This window comes from Patella vulgata, chromosome 6 (assembly GCF_932274485.2).
Source record: "Patella vulgata chromosome 6, xgPatVulg1.2, whole genome shotgun sequence".
In the NCBI taxonomy this organism is placed as follows: Eukaryota; Metazoa; Mollusca; class Gastropoda; family Patellidae; genus Patella; species Patella vulgata.
The window spans coordinates 10,941,469-10,964,135 of NC_065884.2; the positions used below are offsets into that span (position 1 = coordinate 10,941,469).

General features: G+C 36.1%; 1 protein-coding gene across 5 annotated transcripts in view; it reads right to left on the reverse strand.

Moving 5' to 3' along the window:
* The window catches only part of LOC126824764 (sarcoplasmic/endoplasmic reticulum calcium ATPase 1), a 67,494-nt gene that overhangs the window by 21,524 nt on the left and 23,303 nt on the right, over window positions 1-22,667 (reverse strand). For all 5 annotated transcript variants that reach the window (XM_050554133.1, XM_050554134.2, XM_050554131.2 and 2 more), the window contains exons 6-21: window positions 21,855-22,021; window positions 20,041-20,107; window positions 10,045-10,133; window positions 9,041-9,124; window positions 8,632-8,725; window positions 7,882-8,012; window positions 7,349-7,437; window positions 6,546-6,648; window positions 5,550-5,807; window positions 4,741-4,959; window positions 4,101-4,223; window positions 3,077-3,289; window positions 2,548-2,642; window positions 1,900-2,025; window positions 1,225-1,427; window positions 158-243 (exon numbers count right to left, since the gene is read on the reverse strand). In XM_050554133.1, the coding sequence (XP_050410090.1) occupies window positions 158-243; window positions 1,225-1,427; window positions 1,900-2,025; window positions 2,548-2,642; window positions 3,077-3,289; window positions 4,101-4,223; window positions 4,741-4,959; window positions 5,550-5,807; window positions 6,546-6,648; window positions 7,349-7,437; window positions 7,882-8,012; window positions 8,632-8,725; window positions 9,041-9,124; window positions 10,045-10,133; window positions 20,041-20,107; window positions 21,855-22,021 (2,147 nt within the window). The remainder of the gene's footprint in view (window positions 1-157; window positions 244-1,224; window positions 1,428-1,899; window positions 2,026-2,547; window positions 2,643-3,076; window positions 3,290-4,100; window positions 4,224-4,740; window positions 4,960-5,549; window positions 5,808-6,545; window positions 6,649-7,348; window positions 7,438-7,881; window positions 8,013-8,631; window positions 8,726-9,040; window positions 9,125-10,044; window positions 10,134-20,040; window positions 20,108-21,854; window positions 22,022-22,667) is intronic.

The window sequence follows — 22,667 nt, forward strand, 5'->3', positions numbered from 1 at the left end:
TTTAAGTTTAAATCTGATTTCATTTCATCATATGTTTAATTTTCACATTTTTTTTTTTTTTTTTTTTTTAAATTAATAAATTATTCAAGTAAAAATAGGAAAAGATTTCAAGGATGTATTTGGTTATTTCCAAGTAAAACCTTAACCGGTTTCTTACCAACTGGTAGTAGTTAAGTCGTGGGCCGTGTTCATAGATCATGAACCACCAGGCAGCAGAACCAACAGTAGCACATCCGACGTATACTGGAATAGAAAAATATTATCTTGAGTTGATTTTGGTATGGAACTTTTTTCGAATATGTAGTCTCCAAATTCCAGACTATCCTCAAGTGGAAATTCCAGACTATCCTCAAATGGAGAGAGAGAAATCGGGTTTAATGTCCACTAGACACAAATTAGGTCATTTCGGGAGTAACACATGGTTCAATTTTATTTCAATAATTTGCTTGCGCGTAGGGATCTTTAGCAGTGGGAGGAAACTGGAGGACCCGGAGAAAACCCACAAGGTTGGACATGCGACCCTACTCCTTGTCATATACAACCTTGGAATCGAAACCCCGTCAGTTGACTCAATGACAGACCGTATGATACATCGCACACATGCTAACCATTCGGCCATCCAACCCGCCTCCTCAAGTGGAAATTCCAGATTTTCCTCATGTGTCTGGATAGAAATGTCTACATACAAGACTTCCTTACTCATACTACTAAAAGAAATTCCTTAAATGAACCAGGGTTTGAAGTCCTACATTTATGCACCAACCGGGATAATGAGGAAGTAATTCCTTAAATAAGCTAAGCAACGGCAATACTATATACCGGAAAACACCCGGAAAACACAATTTTATACTGAATACCGGAAAAACACTAAATACTGGAAAACACACTATATACCGGAAAATACCCTAAATAGGTAACCCGGAGACTGGCACCCTAAATAAGTAACCCTGGGTTAGGGTTAGTTTCCGGTTTATAGTATAGCCCTTCTCCGGGTTACCTATTTAGGGTGTTTTCCGGTATTTAGTGTTTTTCCGGTGTTTTCAGGTATTCAGTGTAACATGGTGTTTTCCGGTAGTTTTCCGGTATATCGTATAGCCTCTTAGCAAGTGTTCCAGAACACTCGAGCTCTTTGGTTATTGCCCCTATCTTCTAGCATTTATACCCACTTGTATCAACAAGGACCGTGTGAAATTAGGGAGGGCTCCTTTAAATAAATGTACTTACTTCCAATAGCCATATATCTGAAGAACAACCATCCTGTAATAAGACCTTCTTTGGGATTTCGTGGTGGTTTTTTCATGATGTCCAGATCTGGGGGATTGAAACCAAGGGCAGTGGCAGGGAAACCATCAGTTACCAAGTTAACCCACAACAATTGTACAGGAATCAAAGCTTCTGGGATACCAAGAGCAGCAGTCAAGAAAATACTGGAATAAGAAAAGCAGACGATTTAAATAACAAGTCACAATAGTAAGACATGCTGATATACTCCTAACTGGATCAACATGGAGTTTAGGCCAATGAAATCATCAGTTAGATAAACATGACTTGTGAAATTAGGGCCAACCCCACTTATTAAATATGAAAGAGGAGGAGGAGGGTGGGCTCACTCCCACAGAACATTTACGCCTATGTACAGAACCTCTGTGTTAATTATCCACAAGGTTTATTGTTAGGGCAGACAAGTTTGGATCTTGTATAAATCTGCATTTTATAGCACAAAATATAGTTCATTCGATTTTGCACCACTATCACATTCAATCATACCTCGACAGCCATAATATATTTCAAAAATTCCAAAATATCATACAGGGAAAAAGATTACTGCCTGTCTTTCCCCCAGTCAGCTCTTCCATGGATTCCAACTATTCAAAATCTAAAGAGACTATTTTAACTTACCAGACTACTTCACCAATATTGGATGAAATAAGATAACGAATAAATTGTTTCATGTTACTGTAAATAGCACGTCCTTCCTCTACAGCAGCTACGATAGTCGAGAAGTTATCATCAGCTAAAATCATCTGTACGATGTGTTAAGGACAAATATATCTATAGGGCACAGTCACGCCAATGAAATGAGGTTTAATGTCTTACTGCTAAGTTACTGGATTTATCGGCGTACTCTTCTCCACCTACCAGAGTAATGAGGACTAATGAAGACGGGTATGCACGATCCAGTGTGCTATGAGGGAAAGAGAGAGAGAAATTGGGTTTAATGTCCACTCGACACAAACTAGGTCATTTTGGGATCAACACATGATTCAATTGTATTTAAAAAATTCGATAGCATGTAGGTTTCTGTAGCAGTGGGTTGAAACCGGAGGACACTGGGAAAACATACAAAGGTTGGACAGGCGACCCTATTCCTTGTCACATACAACCGGGGATTTGAAACCACACCAGTAGACTCAATGACAGACCTTAGATACAGTCTGCACATGCTAACTATTTGGCCATCCAACCCCCAATAACACATCAGAGCTACGCAATTAACATGACCTAAATTAAAGCGGTTCAGTTCTGTTGTATATTTTAAAAAGGATATCAGCAGCAGATTTGGCTACAGCAGTACCGGAACCCATAGCAATACCAATTTCAGCTTTCTTCAAGGCAGGGGCATCATTGACACCATCACCAGTCTGTAATATAAAACACATTTTTTTAAATTACAAAATAAGTCTTGATTCTTTGACCAATTTGAAATATCTATAACATCAAAGACGGTTCTCGTTTCAATAGTTAAAAAATAGATAATGAAAAGAGAATATGCTGTAAATTTCAGCCAAATGGCTTTATTCTGAACCTAGATTTTGGCGATTCAATTTAAGACTGGCCTTGATGGTCTTTACTACCGTTGTTATGATAAACAAAGTCTTGATTATCCATTTTTACGTTATTTTTATCTATCACAAAACGTGTTCAAATCCACTCGATAGCATCAAGAGCTGATTATGGTCTTGTCATGAAAATAAATATTTAATTAATAGTTTATGTAACATTTCAGGCCTAAAGAAAGAATTTCAATAGGCAGATTTAATTTTGCATAATGTATGTTTTAATAATGTCCACTTACCATAGCAGAGATTTCACCTTCTCCTTGTAAATATTCAACAATCTTAGATTTATGTGTTGGCTCTACACGGGCGAATAATCGGGCACGCATACAAGCAGCTCTTTGTTCTTCTGGAGCAAGTTCATCAAATTCACGACCAGTGTAGGCTAAACCATCAGTAGATTCATTTTCACCGAATACACCAATACGACGACAGATAGCTTCAGCTGTGGCCTACATTCAAATAATATAAATTAATAGAATTTAATTGAAATAATAACAGCGGCTGCCAGGTCATTTTGGGACCAACATATGGTTCAATTTTATCTCGATAATTCGCTTGCGCGTAGGGATCTTTAACAGTGGGAGTAAACTGGAGATCCTGGAAAAAACCCACGAGGGGAATCGAAACCAAGCCAGATAATAATGTGCATATATATAATGCGCTATATCCACAAACTAAGTTTATGCTCAAAGCGCGAAACAATTACTATCCCGGTCTCTAGGATACAGGTAAAGCCTGATTACCTCCCTTTACCCCTGAACTCTTTTTAAATGTTAGAAAGAGCCCCAACATATGCTGCTTCAAGGAGCGCAACAGTTTTTCGTGTAATACATACACCATCCTACCGGTACCCATTTACAGCTGGGTAGACTGGAATACAGGGATGAAGTGTCTTATTCAAGGACACAATTCGACGCACAATTCGGGTCTCGAACCTGCAACCGTTAGGTCGCAAATCCTACTCGCTAACCGTTGCGCCAAGTCCCTCAATGATAGACCTCATATCTGTGCTAACCATATCTTGGAGGTGCCATAACTGTGTACATGACTGTTGGTTTCAGTACTCTCAGGAGCACAAGTTTTGGGAGGGTTAAACTGATCAAAATTACTGGCTACTATGATAAAAACAGGTTAGAAAATAAAATTACTTGACACTGATGGTGGCCTATAAAAATATAATTTGTAATGTTATGGCAACTGTTAATGCGATTGCTGTTACTATAACAACTGAACACGAGAGAAGTAACTATGGTAACTCACCTTGTTATCACCAGTAATGACAATGACACGGATACCAGCAATAGCACATTGTACAATGGATGCCTTGACTTCTTCACGAGGTGGATCCAACATACCAACACATCCAACAAATGTCATGTTTGTCTGAAAATAAATTGTATATAATGATCCTCAATTCAAAGTTTAAAAACATTAATTGTACGTCAATATCTTCGATTCAAAGTTTAAAATATATCAATTGTACATTAATATCTTCTCTTCAATTCAAAGTTGGAAATCAACGGGAATTAGATTAGATATCATACTATGTCCAACCATCTGCATCCGTTTGAACTATGGTAGGGACAAGCCAAACCATACGAAAGAGCACTGTTGAGCTATTTCCAAGATGGAGGACAAGATTGGAATCATCCCCCTCACAAAAAGATTCAGCATAGCACAAAACTTTTGAAAGAGTGATTAAGAATTTATCCATGCTACCAATTAACTCAGATGGAGTCGACTGATTGATATGGGTGCCACCATATTAAATAGACTGTGGTCTGGATCATTTGCTGTTTGGGTGCTATTAGGCTACCCATGGGGATAACTGGAGATACAGTTCTTACATAACATTTATACCGTACCTTGATTAATGTACTATCCAAATGACTAAACCTACCTCATACTGAATGAATTTTCTAGAGTCTTCTAAATCCATTTCATCTAATCTGGGTGGAGCATCAATAGTAGCAAGAGCTAAACAACGGAGAGTATCTCGTCCAGTACCGTAGATCTTCACTTGTTTAATAATCTCAGCCTTGATAGCAGGTGACATGGGTACCTTGTTGTTTCCAATACGAACATGAGTACAACGATCCAACATACCTTCAGGAGCACCCTAAAATACATCAATATAAATTAAATTAGGGTAAAATATTCCATAATATTTATCTAGAGAGAGAAATTGGGTTTAACGACCACTCGACACAAACTAGATCATTTCTGGACAAACATATGGTTCAATTTTATTTCAATAATTCGCTTTCACGTAGGGGTCTTTAACAGTGGAAGGAAACTTCGACAATAGATCTTTGCCCTGAATGATCGCCATATCAAATAATATATTGTTTTGTAATGCGGTTCTATATTCATATCTGCCATAAACACAAAGACTAAATAAACCTTTTCAATTTTATTAAATAGAATGGAAGCTAAATAAATACTTCTCAAAATTCTCAAAGTATACTTTGTGTTTTCAACTATAACCGTTGAATTAGTTTAGCTTAGTGTCTGTAGACAGATAGCATAAGTTTAGTATTAGATTGTGACATAACCAAACATTGAAGCCTTGGTGATTGGTCTAGATAGTATATTTAATTGGTGTTTGCCTTCTCCTCTAAAACCTTGTGGTTACCCTTATTGATAGCTTGACAGAAACATTGCTTCACGATTTTGAAAACTTGTTCAACAAAGTTCCTTGTTTCTTACCTTACAGAACATACGAGCTCCATTAGCAATTCTTGTTGGCTTGTTGGGAGTGGCGAAAACACTCATGGATTTACGATCTCGGGAGAATTCAAGGGTGACATCTTTTTTCCACATTTCGTTGATAACTTGATTACAGCAGGTACAGTTTTCACGTTTTGTGAGACCAGTTCTGTCCGTCTGGTAGACGTTCATCTTCTCACATAATACTGTTAAAGCTGTCTCCGTAGCCTCACCTACTTTCTCATAAATATCTTTCGACTGAAAAAAAATACACAAAATGTAAATAATGACCACCTTATCAATATATTTTAGACTTGGCCTTGAATATCCATTTTATGGGTAAATTTAAAATCTTGTGGGTGTTTTAATCCATTCAGCCACCCGATGGACCAGAGATTTGATTATAGGCTTGTCATGTGAATAAATGTCTAAATGATAGACACTTAAACAAAATAAAGACCTGTAATAGGAAGATTTAGCTCTTACATAAGACATCTTTAATGATCACTGTGCAATATTTGCAGCATACACCAAATCAAATTAAACCCAAATTAATGATTCATCATTTAATCGAGAAAACAAAATCAATATATCAACGGTTGATCAAGTTTTCTATTTTTACACACTATATTACAGCACATCGTTCACTCTGATGTCATTTTCTACAGTTGGGAGAATGATCAACACCTGTACAGGTGACTGATGAAAATAAAATAGGGTTTAACATCCTACTTTTCTGCACCAACTGGGCTAATTAAGATGCATGTACGTCATCCAGTGTGCTATGAGGGGCAGCCTGGACAGCATGAGAGTCTACTCTGATTTCCAATTCCAAATGTGAAGGGTTCTTTTATATTCATTCTAAAACTTCAGTCTTTCGTCCCATCCGAAGGATTAGACACTATCCTTGCCAGTCCCATGTGACTGATGGAACCCACAGCTTCCCACTTGCAAACAGAAAAACTAGCTCTATATAAAGCCACAATAAAAACTTACGTCGTTGAAATCAACACTAGAATCGTTACACATGGCACAGATGACAGCCATTTCTTCTAGACCTGGGAAATCGGCACACTTAATCTTACGGCTCTTGTAGAATCTAAAGTATTACAGAAATATAATATATAAATGAAATGAAATGTGATTTAACGTCCTAATCCTGCTGGGCTAATGACGTAAGCTGTTAGGGGGAACTGTGCCCAGACAGCAGCGCTACAGCCTATTCTTATTTCTAATTCCTACTGTTCTTTTACACGCATGCCAACGTGTTCACTCTACCTCATTTTTCCAACACATCCGAACGACTATACGTTGTCCCTTACCAGACCCTTCGTCCTAAACCACTGATAAGGGGAACCACGGGGGAAAATTCCTGATGAACAGGACCTGCAGGTTAGCGAGCAAACATCCTACTCACTGAGCCACCGTTCACTAATGAACCAATACATGAGATTCTAAACTTTATGCCAGACATGGAATTATAAATACAATAAAGTTTAGGGGAAAAAGAGACAGAGAGAAATGGGGTTTAACATCCATTTCACACAAACAAAATCATTTTGGGACTAAGACACGGTTCAAGTTTATTTCAATAATTCACTTGCTTGTACTGGTCTATAGTAGTGGGATGAGATTGGACAGGCGATCCTACTCCTTGTCATGTACAAGTTGGTAATCGAAACCATGCCACTTGACTCAATGACAGACCTTATGATTCAACATACACACGATAACCATTTGCCCACTAAAGTTTATGAATATGTGGGAATGTTTCTATTTAATATTATAGTAAAACTTACATTTCTCCTTCTGGGGCGTAGGTTGATCCAGTAATTTCAAACTGACTTGTTTCAATCATATTACCTTCAATTTTACTGAACAAAAACATCTACAACATCAAAATAAAAACACACTTAATTTATACTAGTGCCTGTCTGGTCAATATGAACATATGGTTCAATTTTATTTCAACTAATTCGCTTTTGCGTAGAGGTCTTTACCCGTAGGAGGAAACCCACGAGTTTGGACAGACGACCCTACTCCTTGTCACGTACAACCAGGGATTCGAAACCATGTCAGCTGACTCAATGACAGACCTTAAGATGTAACGCACACTAGCTAACCATTCGGCCATCCATCCTCCACCCAAATAAATGGTATAAAGCAGCTCTGATAGTTATTTGTATTTTTCGGTCATTATCTCAAATGCTAAATGTGTTTGAATGATTTATGGACTGATATATCTGACAATTTTTAATAACTGATTGCCTTGGCTAGATTTCGGAGATCGTCATTTATTGTTTCTTATATTAGCTTTTGATTGGCTGCTTACCTTGCATACTGACATCTGATTGGTTGTCAGAGTACCAGTTTTATCTGAACAGATAACAGAGGTACAACCAAGAGTTTCGACGGAGGGCAAACTTCTTACGATGGCGTTCTTCTTGGCCATTCTTCTGGTACCTATTAACACAAAGTATTGAGATTAGAAATATGTTATAACATTATTTCTTTAAACAATTCACACATTTCAGATTTTGTTTTTTTTTATTTTTGAACAGTTTAACATCTCAGTTTGGAAACCAAACATGAAAGAATAGACCGTCGAAAATATTAAATTCTTTCCATTAAAGTAACGATGCGCCATTGGCATTTCTCTCCTAAATATCAGATTTCTTACAGCCTAATCCATGCCAATATGTACTCAGATTAAATATTTAGCATTTAATTAAGACAAAATAAAAATACCAACGCTAGATAATGTCCTGGTTTGGAATCAGTCGGATTTAAAACATGCCTATCAGTAAATTTTTCATGGATAACAAAATGGCAGAGGGCTTGTCGCATAGCAAGCAGCATAAATCAAGCAATTCAGTTCCATATCTTTGTAAAAACTGAACTGTTATTGGACTGATATTCCTATAAGAGATTCATCTTTGACAATATTGTAGTTTGTAAGTGACACCTATTGCTTAAAATAGCACATCAGAACTTCAAGTACAAATGAAAAGCTTTAAAACCTATTAGTACATATAGTGGATTTGGCACTATATAAATGGACATATTATTATTAAAACCTTACCTAGAGCAAGACAGGTGGTGATGACAGCTGGTAAACCTTCAGGAATGGCAGCTACAGCAAGGGCAACAGCAATTTTAAAATAATAGATGGCACCCTGTCAAACAAAATAACCATATTAAATCAACAGGTAAAAAAGGTAAAAAAAAAAACCATGCAACCCAAAATGTTGTAATCTTAATCATACAACAATGGGATTAACAAGGATGGTTTTCATACATTACAAATTTTGTTCAGAGATTCAAGACGTCGATAATACAGCTCTGAAAATCTTCTATGTACATTCGGATTAACAAGAATAGTCTTCATGCGTTACAAGTTTTGTTTGATAATATAGTTCTGAACATTTCCTTTGTATGATACAGGAATTGAAGTTAGAAATGTTTACGATAAAAAAAACAACAATACATACCCTCATCCAGGAGCCACCATGGGCAGGATCGTTAAAGTGACCAATATTGATGGCCCAGACAGCAACACAGATAACAGTGATGACCTGAAAAATACATCAAACAAATATAAATACAGGTATGTTCAAATAGTATTGAAAAGTATGAAAAATTTGATTATCCAGACTATTTTCACGAATCTGAATACATTAATGAACCTTTAGCAACACCAAATGTACGAATTTTTATGCAAGACAGTCTGGAGTTTTTAATGTCCAAAGTTCATGACAGACCATGTGTTTTATTGCAGTTTACAATGTCCCCCCATGTAATTAATTTGTTGGAGCAGTTTTTGATAATTTGAATTTTTCTAAAAATGCTGTAGAAATTTATTATGTATTGATTAATTTCATATACCTTAGACACCTGTTCAAATTCATCAAGTTTTCTTGGTAATTAGAATTTTTGTGAAAGCCCAGTGTAAAATTTTATTATAATCTGTATTAATCGATTCTGGTCAAGCAGTAATTAATAATTGTTAATTTGATACCACATATGTGGGAATGGATCGCAGCGACGAAGAGTGATGGGCAACCATACACACTATATAGATTAATCGATTCAGAAATGAAATGGGGTTTTAGCATCCTACTGTTCTGCTCCGATCTGGGCTAATGAAGACGGGCATGCGAGGGGAATTTTGCCAGGAGAGTGGCACTATGGCCTACTCTTATTATGAATTCCATCTGTCAAGAAATCTTTTACATGCACGCCAATGTGTACACAGAACCTCGGTTTTTCGTCTCATCCGAACGACCAGACAGCTGTCCTTGTCAGGCCCTCAATCCTGAAGCACAGACAAGGGGGAACCATGCCAGAAAATCTGGATGAACTTTCTCGGCCTATGCAGGGATCGAACACCCAACCTCCAGGCTAGCAAGCCAGCGTCTTACCCCACTTAGCCACCGTGACCCCCCGATTAAGATCAAGCAGGGCCATATATTATAAATCTATTAATATAACATACCTTAGACAACTGTTCACCAAATTCATCAAGTTTTTGTTGAAGTGGAGTTTTCTCGGTTTCAGTGTCCATCATCTCATTACGAATCTTACCTGAAACATGAAAACAATTTAATTAAAATATTGGTTTTTATTTCACAAGATACATCATAGATTAAACCACATGATTACAATATTATCATTCACAACTGTTTTGTATATGATGGCCTCTGTAAGAACTTTCCAGCTATATAAAATCTCCTCCATACATGAAGTAAAGGATGCAATATACATTCCAGTCAAAAACAGTTTGTGATAATCGACGGACCAAAAACCATTGGCTACTTTCAATTTGTTTATGATGCAATGTTTTATTTTTTTTTCATGGAAATATGATTTTTTTTTTTTTGGCTCTTACCGCAATATTGGGTGTGGGGCCCATATACAACAATTTGAAAAACTTATATAAAGGGTACAACAACAATGCCCATTTCTTACTTTTTCTTTTATTTTAAAGTTATTCGTTTTCATAATAAGGATAGAATTTAAGATCTGTTTAAAATGAGTTACATGCTAGGTACATGTACAATAAAAGTCCTATAATTCTTTTAGAATAAAACAGGCCAAATATATGAAGAAAGTTATATGATAGTGGAAGGAAGTGTCTAGTTAGATTGGATATATTATAACCACTGTTGCTAGTAGAATAATTCCATATTAAAAACAGTTTTGTTTTAGATAACTTGCAATGGATGCTAGAGATTGAATATCCATTCTCTTACCAGAACAACAATATTATACTATACTGAAGTCCAAAAGAAAGTATACACACTAAAAATATGACTAAGTTTTGTTAAATCAAAAAAATGTGATAAAACTACACTGAACACGTCTCGTGCGTCCAAACTCAACATTTCTAAGCAAATAAATGGCAAAACAAATGGACATTGTACCCAAATACCGCATACAATGGAAAAACGACTTTGTTTGAAACAGGACGAAATGAACAGTGTATACTTTCTTTTGGACTTCAGTTTAGAATAATACTAAAAACAAGGAGTTGTGTACTGAAATGTTTTTGAGTTGCATTTCTGGTTTGTATAATATTAAATCATATTTATATGTAACCTCCCTCAAAGATAGTAAAAGCTCAGAGTATACATGTAGTAGCAAAAGGGACTACCTACCCTGACCCTCACCCTCACCCTAAAAATCTATACGTGCCAACTTCCAAAAACATGCTCGAGATTAAATAGGCTGACAAAACTCAAATCTTAAAAAAGATCCTGGCTTCATTATTGCTCAATTCCATACTGCTCATTAATTTTTTTATTTTTGTTTTGGTGCTATTTTAGATTAAAGATACATCATGTAAGATTTAGATAAAGAGCTAGCCATTCTTGCTATAATAGCTCAAAAATAGATAATCTAAAATGAAAATATTGAAAATTAAATACTGAGCAAAGTTATCACTGTTTGTAGTTTTGACAAGATGTGTGCATAGTGGTAACCAGAGCACTGGTATATTTGAGACTTAGCCTCGCCTTCCCATTTTTAAATTAAATTATTAAATGGCGAACGGTTCTAATCTCTTTAAAATCTCGAGCATCCGATGCCATCGGGAATTTATTATGGTCTTCTTGTGTTAATAAATGTCTAATTAATAATTTAGGCCTAAAGAAAGACTTGGAATAGGCAGATTTAGCTCTTGCATAATGTATGTTTAATGTAATATCAAGGTAAGAATCCACACAGTTTCTACTTGTGTTACATCTAGTACAATGACTGTATGACATTATACCTCATCTATTTTTAAACTGACAATATAAGAACCATCCCCAGCTTTGTAACTGATATCTAAGAATAAAATAAGTTTGTATATAATGTGGGCAACTTCTTCTTTAACAGTCTATTTTGACATCCCATTCTACCTTGATTATTGTGTTTTTTACGGAGAGGATTCTATCATGGTTTCTTTACTAGTATAAACATGATTTAGAAATCCGAGCCGTTAGACAGCTGTTTGTGGAGACTTGTACAGATATTAAAAAAACATTTCCTAGAGTGATAGACCAAGTACATAGGGCGATGTTTTGTACATAATATACTAGTTCAGTTATCTGGCAAGTATAAATATAGATAATTAAATAAATAGACCTAGTGTTTGAGTAGTCTCCCTTGTGTGCTACAGGATACTTGTTCATGACAGAGTTACCTCCCTTCGATTGTATGAACTGCTACAAGGTAAGAATATCCAGACCATCTACCTGACCAAATATGGTAAAGGTATAATATAGAGGTGTATGAAGTAAACTGAATGGTTTAAAGGGTAAAGTTAATAGATGATTTGGATCTGTTAATGGCTGCCAACTATCTGATTAGCTAGTTATATTATATAAGTTACACTGAGAGATATAATTATCTAAATAGACACTGTGCGTTATCAGGATATACATCATATATAACAACAGTATGGTATAATTCAACCTGGTGTCATATCAATATAATAAATCACAAATATTTATACATTTTATTTTTCTTCACTCTTAATTTAATTTTATAATTTATCCTTATCAGAACATAAATTTAACCCTGAATTCCATCCATAATGTGTGTGGTATAATTTAATCTCAATTCATATCAAATACAAAAAATCAAACTTATTTTTCTTCACTTTTAATTCAATTTTGTTAAAATATGCTTTAAAACATTATTACTTTGAGCAGCTATAAAAGAGAAATAGGGTTTAATGTCCACTCTACACAAACTAGGTTATTTTGGGACTGACATATAGTTCAATTTAATTTCAATCATTCAGTAGCGTGTAGGGGTCTTTAGCAGTGGGAGGAAACCGGAGGACCAGGAGAAAACCCATGAGGTTGGACAAACGACCACATTCCTTATCACAAGCGGTGAATTGAAACCATGCCACTTGACTGAATGTGGACTGGCTATAACTAGGGCTCCTTAGACCGCTCTGAACCACCCGATTTAAGAGAATAGCTGTGACGGCCCCAAGAACTAATAAACAGTCCTATAATATTGAGATCTGTCCAAGGATGTATATCAATTTTCTCTAAATTTCTTTACAGAACTAGGGTGCTATAGTCAATATTTACTTGCACCAAGTGCTAAATGTTTACGCTAATCTGTTCCTGTATTACTGGTCTTTGAGGTTTTTTTAGTATGTATTAAAAATTTTGAGTTTTTTTTTTAGTATGTATTAAAATTTGTATAAATGTTTAATCTACTAATGTCTAGTTTTTAAAAATGGGATTATTTATTTTGATGGGTAAAAAAAGTGAAATTGAGTACACTTTCTGACACCAGAGAGAGAGAGAGAGAGAGAGAGAGAGAGATGGGGGTACAGGTGCCCACCACACAAACTATGTCATTTCAGTATATTGATTGTAATATTTAACTGATGTATTATATTACAGTATACTGATAGTAATATTTGACTGATGTAATATATATTATGATATACTGATAGTAATATTTAACCGATATATTATATCTAATAGTAGTACCTGACTGATGTATATTTATAGTATACTGATATAATAGTAATATGAGTAGTAGAAGTACTATAGATCACATGTTGATAATCACAGTTATCTCTACTATAAGATAAACATCATTACATACCCCCTAGTGTAATAAATATTATATAACCTTATATATGTAATGGTATTTAACATTTCAACGACAATAGATTGAACATTTTGAGAATAACATGTAACTATTATTTTCTTTGGTCATGTCTTTGTGTGTGAAATGTTAGAAGAATTTTGCCCAGGCAGCATTTCTTCTGTTAACCCTTTGTAGAATTTAAACTGTCAAGGGATCTTTAACGTGCACTCAGCCCATTGAACTGACTAGGCAGCAATTTTTTTGGACAGCCCGATAGAAACCTGGCCTGATAAATCCCAATCACGTTTTCCAATCTTTATTAGGGGGCCACGGTGGCTTAGTGGGTAAGACGCTGGCTCGCTTGCCTGGAGGTCGGGTGTTCCATCCCTGCATTAGCCATGAAAGTTGATCGGGATTTTCCGACATGGTTTCCCCTTGTCAATGGTGCAGGACTGAGGGCCCGACAAGGACAGCTGTCTAGTCTTTTCGATGAGACGAAAAACCAAGAACCTGTGTATACATTGGCGTGCACATTAAAGATCCCTTGGCAGTTGGAATTCAATATGAGAGTAGGCCATAGTGCTGCTGCCTGGGCAAAATTTCCCTCATAGCACACTGTATGGTGTATGTTCATCTTCATTAGCCCAGTCGGAGCAGAATAGTAGGACGTTAAACCCCATTTCATTTCATTTCATTTCTTTATTAAACTGGTTGGTGCAGATAAGTAGGACATTAAACTACATTTCAGTTCAAATAATAATGGAAGTCGAGTAACATTTAAAACCGTATAATATAAACCAAGTTAAACTGTGCAAAAACATCGTAAAATCTATAATAACAATAATAACGCAGATAAGATCCCAAGAAAAACATTTTCATTTAACTTTTAGATACATGTATGTTGCAAGATTATTGATTTCCAGATCAACTCATTTGACATTTTCATAAAGTAAATCAAAAAAATATATATATTTATGAAGTAGAAGTTTTATATGAAAACAAAAGAGTTAGGAAATTACATTTTCATAAAAGAAAAATTAAAAAAAAGAAAAAAATTTGTAGCTCAGGTTAATCTGAAGAGTTAGGAATTTACATTTTGTAAATTAAAACCCATAATCTGGATGAAAAAGAATAAAGAGAGCAATCTGTTGTATCTATTGATGGTTCATGCACAACTCTGCATGAAGTTGATTAGTTAATTAAATACAATAAAGCCGAGTTTAGAAAAAAAGATATCTTTAATGTGCATTGTATATGGTGTGTATTGTCAGATTAGGCCAATATATCAATTCTTTGTTTCCCTTACACTGTAAATATTAAGTGCAGGGGGACTGCACCACATACAATTTCACAAAACAAGTCTACAGACAAGACACAATACGCAGAAATCACAAACAAACATACATATCAGATTAAGTGAATGGATCCGCGGGCTGGCGGTAAGCGTCAACTGCGCTGTACAGTCCCGGGCATGTAGTGATACATACTTCACTCAAAAATGAAAACTAACAATGAGGAGGAATATATCCCAAAAACATTGTGTATATTATATTGTTCACTTATGAAATGAAATGGAGTTTAACGCCCAACTGTTCTGCTTCTAACCTGGGCTAATGAAGACGGGCATACGCCATACAGTGTGCTATGAGGGAAATTTTGCCCGGACAGCGGCACTACGGCCTACTCTTATATCGAATTCCAACTGCCAAGGGATCTTTTACGTGCACGCCAATGTGTACACGGGACGTCGGTTTTTTGTCCCATCCGAACAACTAGACAGCTTTCCTTGTCAGCCCCTCCGTCCTGCATCACTGACAAGGGAGAACCACGCCGGAAAATCTGGATGAACTTTCTCGGCCAATGCAGGGATCGAACACCCGACCTCCAGGCTAGCGAGCTAGCGTCTTATCCACTTAGCCACGTGATCCCCCTGTTCACTTATGGAAATACTTGCTACAATTAGAGCGAAATGAGGTTTAACAGTTACTTCTTTTGACCAACATGGTTCAATTTTATTTCAATAATTTGCTTGCACATAGGGGTCTTTAACAATGGAAGGAGAGAGAGAGAAATAGGGTTTAACGACCACTCGACACAAACTAGGTCATTTCGGGACTAACATATGGTTTAATTTTATTTACATAATTCGCTTGCGCGTAGGGGTCTTTAGCAGTGGGAGGAAACCGGAGGACCCGGAGAAAACCCACGATGTTGGACAGGCGAAAAACAATGGAAGGAAACCTGAGAAAACCCAAGAGGTTGGACAGACGACCATACTCCTTGTCATGACAAGTGAATAATTGAAACCACGTCACTTGATTTAATGATTTAAACTACTAGATACATGACTATCACAACAGTTTGTTTTACGCCTCGACAATAGATCAATAAACTTAACTCAATCAATTTAAAATTCTTCCAATCCACTGATTTTATATCTTTTTTTTTTTTTTGGCCACATTTCCTCCAATCCACTGATTTTATATTTTTTTTTTTTTTTTGGGCCACATTTCCTCCAGTCCACTGATTTTATATCTTTTTTTTTTTTTTTTTTTGGCCACATTTCCTCCAATCCACTGATTTTATATCTTTTTTTTTTTTTGGGGCCACATTTCCTCCTTTCAACAAAATAGGATCAATGAACTTTTTCCAAGAATTAAACAAAAAAAATAATTTGAAAATTCTAGTTTATTTGGTTATAAATTCAGAAGGAGAGAGAGAGAAATGGAGTTTAACATCCACTCGACACAAACCAGGTCATTTTTGGGACTAACACATGGTTCAATTTTATTTCAATAATTCACTTGCGCGAAGGGGTCTTTAGCAGACAAGTACAAGCGAGGAATCGAAACCACGCCACTTGACTCAATGATTTAAACTATTAGATATATGATTATCACAGTTTATTTCAAGTTTTCTTTTTGCCATATTTCTTCCTTTCAACAAAAAGAGATCAATGAAATTTTTCCAACGAATTAAAAAAAACCCAAACATTTCAACATTCTAGGTTTTTTTGGTGATAAATTCGATCAACTATTTTTCATGGTAAAGTGGTAATGAGATCAAGACATCTTCAGTTTCAAATTAGATCCACTGGCAAGATTTTCAAACAAACAAGATAAATATTCGCATCAATGTCGACTTGATCTACTTCAAACTGGAAATTTTGGCAATGGGTTATGGATGGCGTGTCTGTCGGTTAATGGCATTAAAGCACTATTTATGTAGGTGTGAAGGTTACGGTGATGCACAAGTAAGCATGTCTTCGAAGTGGTGCATAAAAAAATGGGGCTGAAGTGGTGAAGAAAACAAATTTCCACTCAAACAAAGCTAAATCGTTTTGAAACCAACACAATGAGGGGAAGGAAATCCTTTGGGCGGGGGGGGGGGGGGGCATGGATGGGACGGGAAGACCCGGAGCAACAATCGCAACAAACACTTTGATCCACTCAAATAAAGCTAGATTGTTTTGAAATCAACACAATGTGGGGAAATCCTTTACCACTGAGAAGTTTGGGGGGGGGGGGGGGCATGGAGGGAGACAAATGGGAAACAATAGCAACCCTTTGATCCAACCCAGGGCCTCATACTGTGGTATAATTTGTTTACTACAACTGCATTCAGAGATCTTGCGATTAATTAAAAGGTCCTCGTCGTATTTCCTGATTAATATCTAACTTCTGTATCCACGACTAAGTTTTAATTGACAGAGCTAAGATCGCGGAGGTGCCTCAAAACAAATGAAATGTTGCTTAACGCTGTACTTTTCTGCACCATGCACTTTGCTATAAAGGACATTTTGCTTGGACAGTGGCGCTACAGCCTGCTCTTATTTCGAATTCGAACTATCAGGGGTTGCGTTACGTGTTTGTTACCGTACATATTGCCATGACATCACAACAACTAGACAATGTTTGGTGTCAACCCCTCTCGTCCTGCATCCTTAATAAGAGGCAACCACAGCTACAAATGTCATAAATTTTAATTTCAAAATCTGTGCAAAATACTCTTTCACACAAATTCTATATATTGATGTTTATTAAATATATTGTTCGTTCAATCTTTAAACATATTATATAACTACTATATTTCTCTATTATTACTAATATATCTATGGAAAGAGCTGATATTTGTTTCAAGCCTGTTGCTAAATCTCATTTATATATATATGAACAAAATACTATTAAAACATACATTATGCATTATTGCGGGTCTTTCTTTATCTAATCTCCCATAATTTATCTTTTTAAATCAATTCAAAATCTTTCCAGAACGAGAGAAATGGGGTTTAACATCCACTCGACACAAACTAGGTCATTTCGGGAATAACATGGTTTTGATTTTATTTCAATAATTCTCTTGCACGTAGGGTTCTTTAGCAGTGGGAGGAAACCGGAGGACCCGGAGAAAACCCACGAGGTTGGACAGACGACCCTACTCCTGGTCATGTACAACCAGGGATTTGAAACCATGCCAGTTGACTCAATAAAAGGCCTTATGATACAGCACGTAACTGCTAACCATTCGGCCATCCAACCCCCTAAAATCTGTCCAATATATAGCTGTAGGAGTATAGGTATGTGTATATATAGATAGTTTTATGGGTGTATATATGTATGTACATTGTTAGTTGTTGCTGGTACAGTGTTAGCATGTGACTATAAATAAACTAGTATTAACCCAAGCTGTTTTGTTTATTTTATGTGTTGCTACAGATCCATAAAGATCTAAACATCAAAAACTACAAAAAATACTCATAATTTATCTCTATTAACTATTACATGGCTACTAGCCAATTTACATGTTTCATCTACATGGGGGCATATTATTACATTCTGTTATTTAAGTCATGAAGCCATTTTTTGCATGTTGGAATAGAACCTTTTTAATGGTTAAGTACTTGGTTTAAGTGTGGAATTCTTTCAGTATCAATCTTAACACCAGTTTCTAATGGAGAAAGTATGATAAGTGTTTCAAAATGGTTCTAACAAGACAAGTTATAACGGTTCAAGAAACAGGCCACAATAAAGGTTAAATACGAGTTTAAGATCATACGCCATTTTTTTTTCTCTTAGATAAACATAGTGATAATAAATTCTCGGATTATCCACTACCCGTGTCTTTTTCCGTCATTTTTATCTCAGAAAGTGTTGTACATCTAACTCTTCATAAAGTTTATCAACTTGTACATCAAGCGCTCAATGTTCGCGTGTGACCTTTGACATCACGCGTGCGGAAATTCCTAATCGTCAGGCTGTTGATTAGGGGAACCCTTACATTTTTGTCCTGTATATTCACTCCAGTATTTTTTTTAGTAAGATTGGATATCTCTACTTTCCATATATACCAAAATTACCATACTTTTATTGGAAATAACCACCCGATAAATACTTTTCTGGGAACCCATCTTTAATCTAGAATATATTTTTGACTTTTGAAATATGAATGTACATGTATGTGGCTAATCTGATTTGATATTCCTTTAAAGGGACAATAACACTCTTGCTGGCTTGAAAGCTCCAGAAAATAAATAATGTCTCTATCTAAGTACTAGATGTTTAAGTGTCCTACCTGTTGTGTAAATTATCCATTACATCCTATTTTACTTGTCCAGAGGGTTCGAAAATATTTTTAAATCGAAGTTTCATTTGAAAAGGTTTACGTTAGACATTTCAAACCATTATGTTGAATTTTTCAAAATTTTTAAATAAGGTGTGTTAAGATGAAATTTGTATCATCAATTAATTGGAATATTGTAAAATAGTACAATTTGTTGACCAGAATAAAGATTGGGACATATTATTCAGTTACAACAAGAGTAGTATTGAGTCTTTAAGCAACTGGAAGAGAGGATCTACACCAATTAGAAATGAAATTGGGTTTAACGTCCTGTTCTTTTCGCCGACTGGGCTAATGAAGACGGGCATACGCCATACAGTGTGCTATGAGGGAATTTTTGCCTGGACAGCTGCGCTACGGCCTACTCTTTTATAAAATTCAACTGCCAAGGAATCTTTTAAGTTCAAGCCAATGTGTACACGGGACCTCAGTTTTTTGTCCCGTCCGACGACTATACGTTGTCCTTGCCAGGCCATTGGGCCTGCACCACTGACAAGGGCTACACCCAATTAGGCCATGCCTAGTAAAAATTCTGCTTGTTTTTTTCTACATAATAAAAAAACAATTTAAAACTAAAGAGTACTTTTTCACAAGGATGGCCAAAGAATTAAAAATTCAAATGGGTTTAGCCTTAATTTTGTATATTTTTCAAAATATGCCCAGTTTGTTTGGTCTTGGGGTTTAACTTTTTTTTCCTGTAAAGGTGATATTTCAGACAGAAAAACAAAATGTACATTTCTTGTAACATTTTTTAAATTTAAAAACTTACCGATTTCAGTGTTAAGTCCAGTTCCAATAACGATACCACGGCATTTACCAGCAGCAATGTTAGTTCCCTAAAATATTAAAATATAATTCATTATTATAACGTTAGCCTCAAGCCACTGATGATAACTTTTTAACCCCTTCAATGCACATTAGCCTCAAGCGATTGATCATAATTTAAAGGATTTTGATTCCCTTGCAAACTATAATATTGTGAAACAATCAAAATATGGTTCATTTTTCATTCAGTATTTGTAAAAGATATGAATTTAAAATTTTGCAAGATTTGGCATCTCCTACACACGACATAAAATGCAATTAAATGGGGTTTAACATCTTTCGGTTCTAATGAAGACGGACATATCCCATACAGTGTGCTATGAGGGAAATTTTGCCCAGACAGCGACACTACAGCCTACTCTTATATCGAATTCCAGCTGCCAAGGGATCTTTTACGTGCACATCAATGTGTACACGGGACCTCATTTCTTTTGTCACATCCAAACGACTATCTGTTGTCCCTTGCCAGGCTCACTGTCCTGCACCACTGACACAAGGAGGAACCACGCCAGAAAATCCTGATGAACTTTCCCGGCCAACGCAGGGATCCAATACAGGGCCACCAAATTAGCGAGCCAATGTTCTACTCAATGAGCCACCATGGCTCCCCACACCACACACACAAGTGTTGACTGCAAGCCAGCAGATTAAAAGCACTTAATAGTTTGGTTTTTGTTTTCTTAAAATGTTTAATAATCAATTTGTATATTGCTTAACATAGATTAAACTGTGAAAAAATCAGATGTCCGAAAAATGCACAAGAAAATCAGCGCTTTAAAATTTTATATCAAGAATTAATTTAGCGACAGTAAAACCTGTGAACACGGATCTTAACATTAAAGTAAAACATGCCTCTCGGCTCTTTTTAGATCTTCTACATCAAGACATTCTTCTCATCTAATAAAAGAGCCCGATCAACCAGAATTCGTGATCTTTTTGGTTTTACTCAACCACAAGATATCTAACAGCTTACATCAGAAGATAATAAAATGATTCAAAGAACACATTCATCCATTTACTTGACGGTCTACTGTTGCATAAAATGAAATGCCAGAGTATTCAGGATGTATTCGCATGTAGAGAGATGTACAAACCAAGACAACCATAGCGATTTTCTTAAAGGTCTATTGTTGCATAAAATGAAATAGGAATCCTTACTGATGCAATGAAATAAAATAGGGTGTAACATCCTACTGTTCTGCTCTAACTGGGCTAATGAAGATGGGCATTCGCCATACAGTGTGCTATGAGGTAAATTTTGCCCAGACAGCGGCACTATGGCCTACTCATACATCAAAATCCACTGCCAAGGGATCTTTTACATGTACACCAATATGTATACATGGGGCCTTGGTTTTTTGTCCCATCTGAATGACTAGACTGCTGTCCTTGTCAGGCCTTCCGTCCTGCACCATTGACAAGGTGAAACCACACCGGATATAATACAAAGAGAGAGAGAAAGAGAAATGGGGTTTAATGTTCACTCGATACAAACTAGGTAATTTCGGGACTAACATATGGTTAAATTTTATTTCAATAATTCGCATGCGCATAGGGGTCTTTAGCAGTGGGAGGAAACCGGAGGACCCGGAGAAAACCCACGAGGTTGGACAGACGACCCTACTCCTTGTCACGTACAACCGAGGAATCGAAACCACTCCAGTTGACTCTATGACAGGCTTTATGATACAGCACGCACATGCTAACCATTTGGCCATCCAACCCCCCTAATACAAAGAGAAGCATGGAGATACTTACAGAGAAGAGGATGTTTTTCTTATCTTGATTGACAGCTCGAGGATCTGGGACAGCTTCTGTTTGTTTTAATACACTAACACTCTCACCAGTTAGAATAGCTTGATCAACACGAAGGGTTGTAGACATAATAGCTATTACTCGAACATCAGAAGGTACTTTGTCACCAACTACAAGAATATTATAATATATTGACAAAGAAGACTGACTCATTAAATCTGCCTATTGCAGATCTGTCTTTAGACCTGAAATGTTATCTAAATTATTAATTAGACATTAATTAACTTATCCAGACCATAATCAACTCCTGATGTCACCGCTAGCCCACGATATTTACTGGATTAGGATCCGATCTTCTGCTCAATGCTCATTCATGATTATATCAAGAAATGGATAATCAAGACTGTTTTTTATCGTACCGACTTTAGTAATGATGATCGAGGCTAAGCTCAAAATTCAAACACTAAATTCTCGGTTCAGAGTGGATCAACCTGACTGAAATTTTCATCAATCTAGCTGCCAGCTCTTTATCTAATCTCCCATAATGTCTCTTTAAGTCTTCAATCCCCATTCTTAAAATGGTTGATAATACAGGGCATGTGTAATCAGAATTATACTGACATATCTTTCCATTTAATTTACTTGTTTTCATCTTAAGACTATCAATATTCTTTGTAGGGTATAGATTGTGATTGGTCAACTCCAGATACACAACATGTAACCTACCAATCAAAACTGTCAATAGATAAAGTTCCCCAAATCTTTTAGAAGTCTTTGATTATTGAGACCTTTGATTGGCAGTCTTTTTTCTTAAAA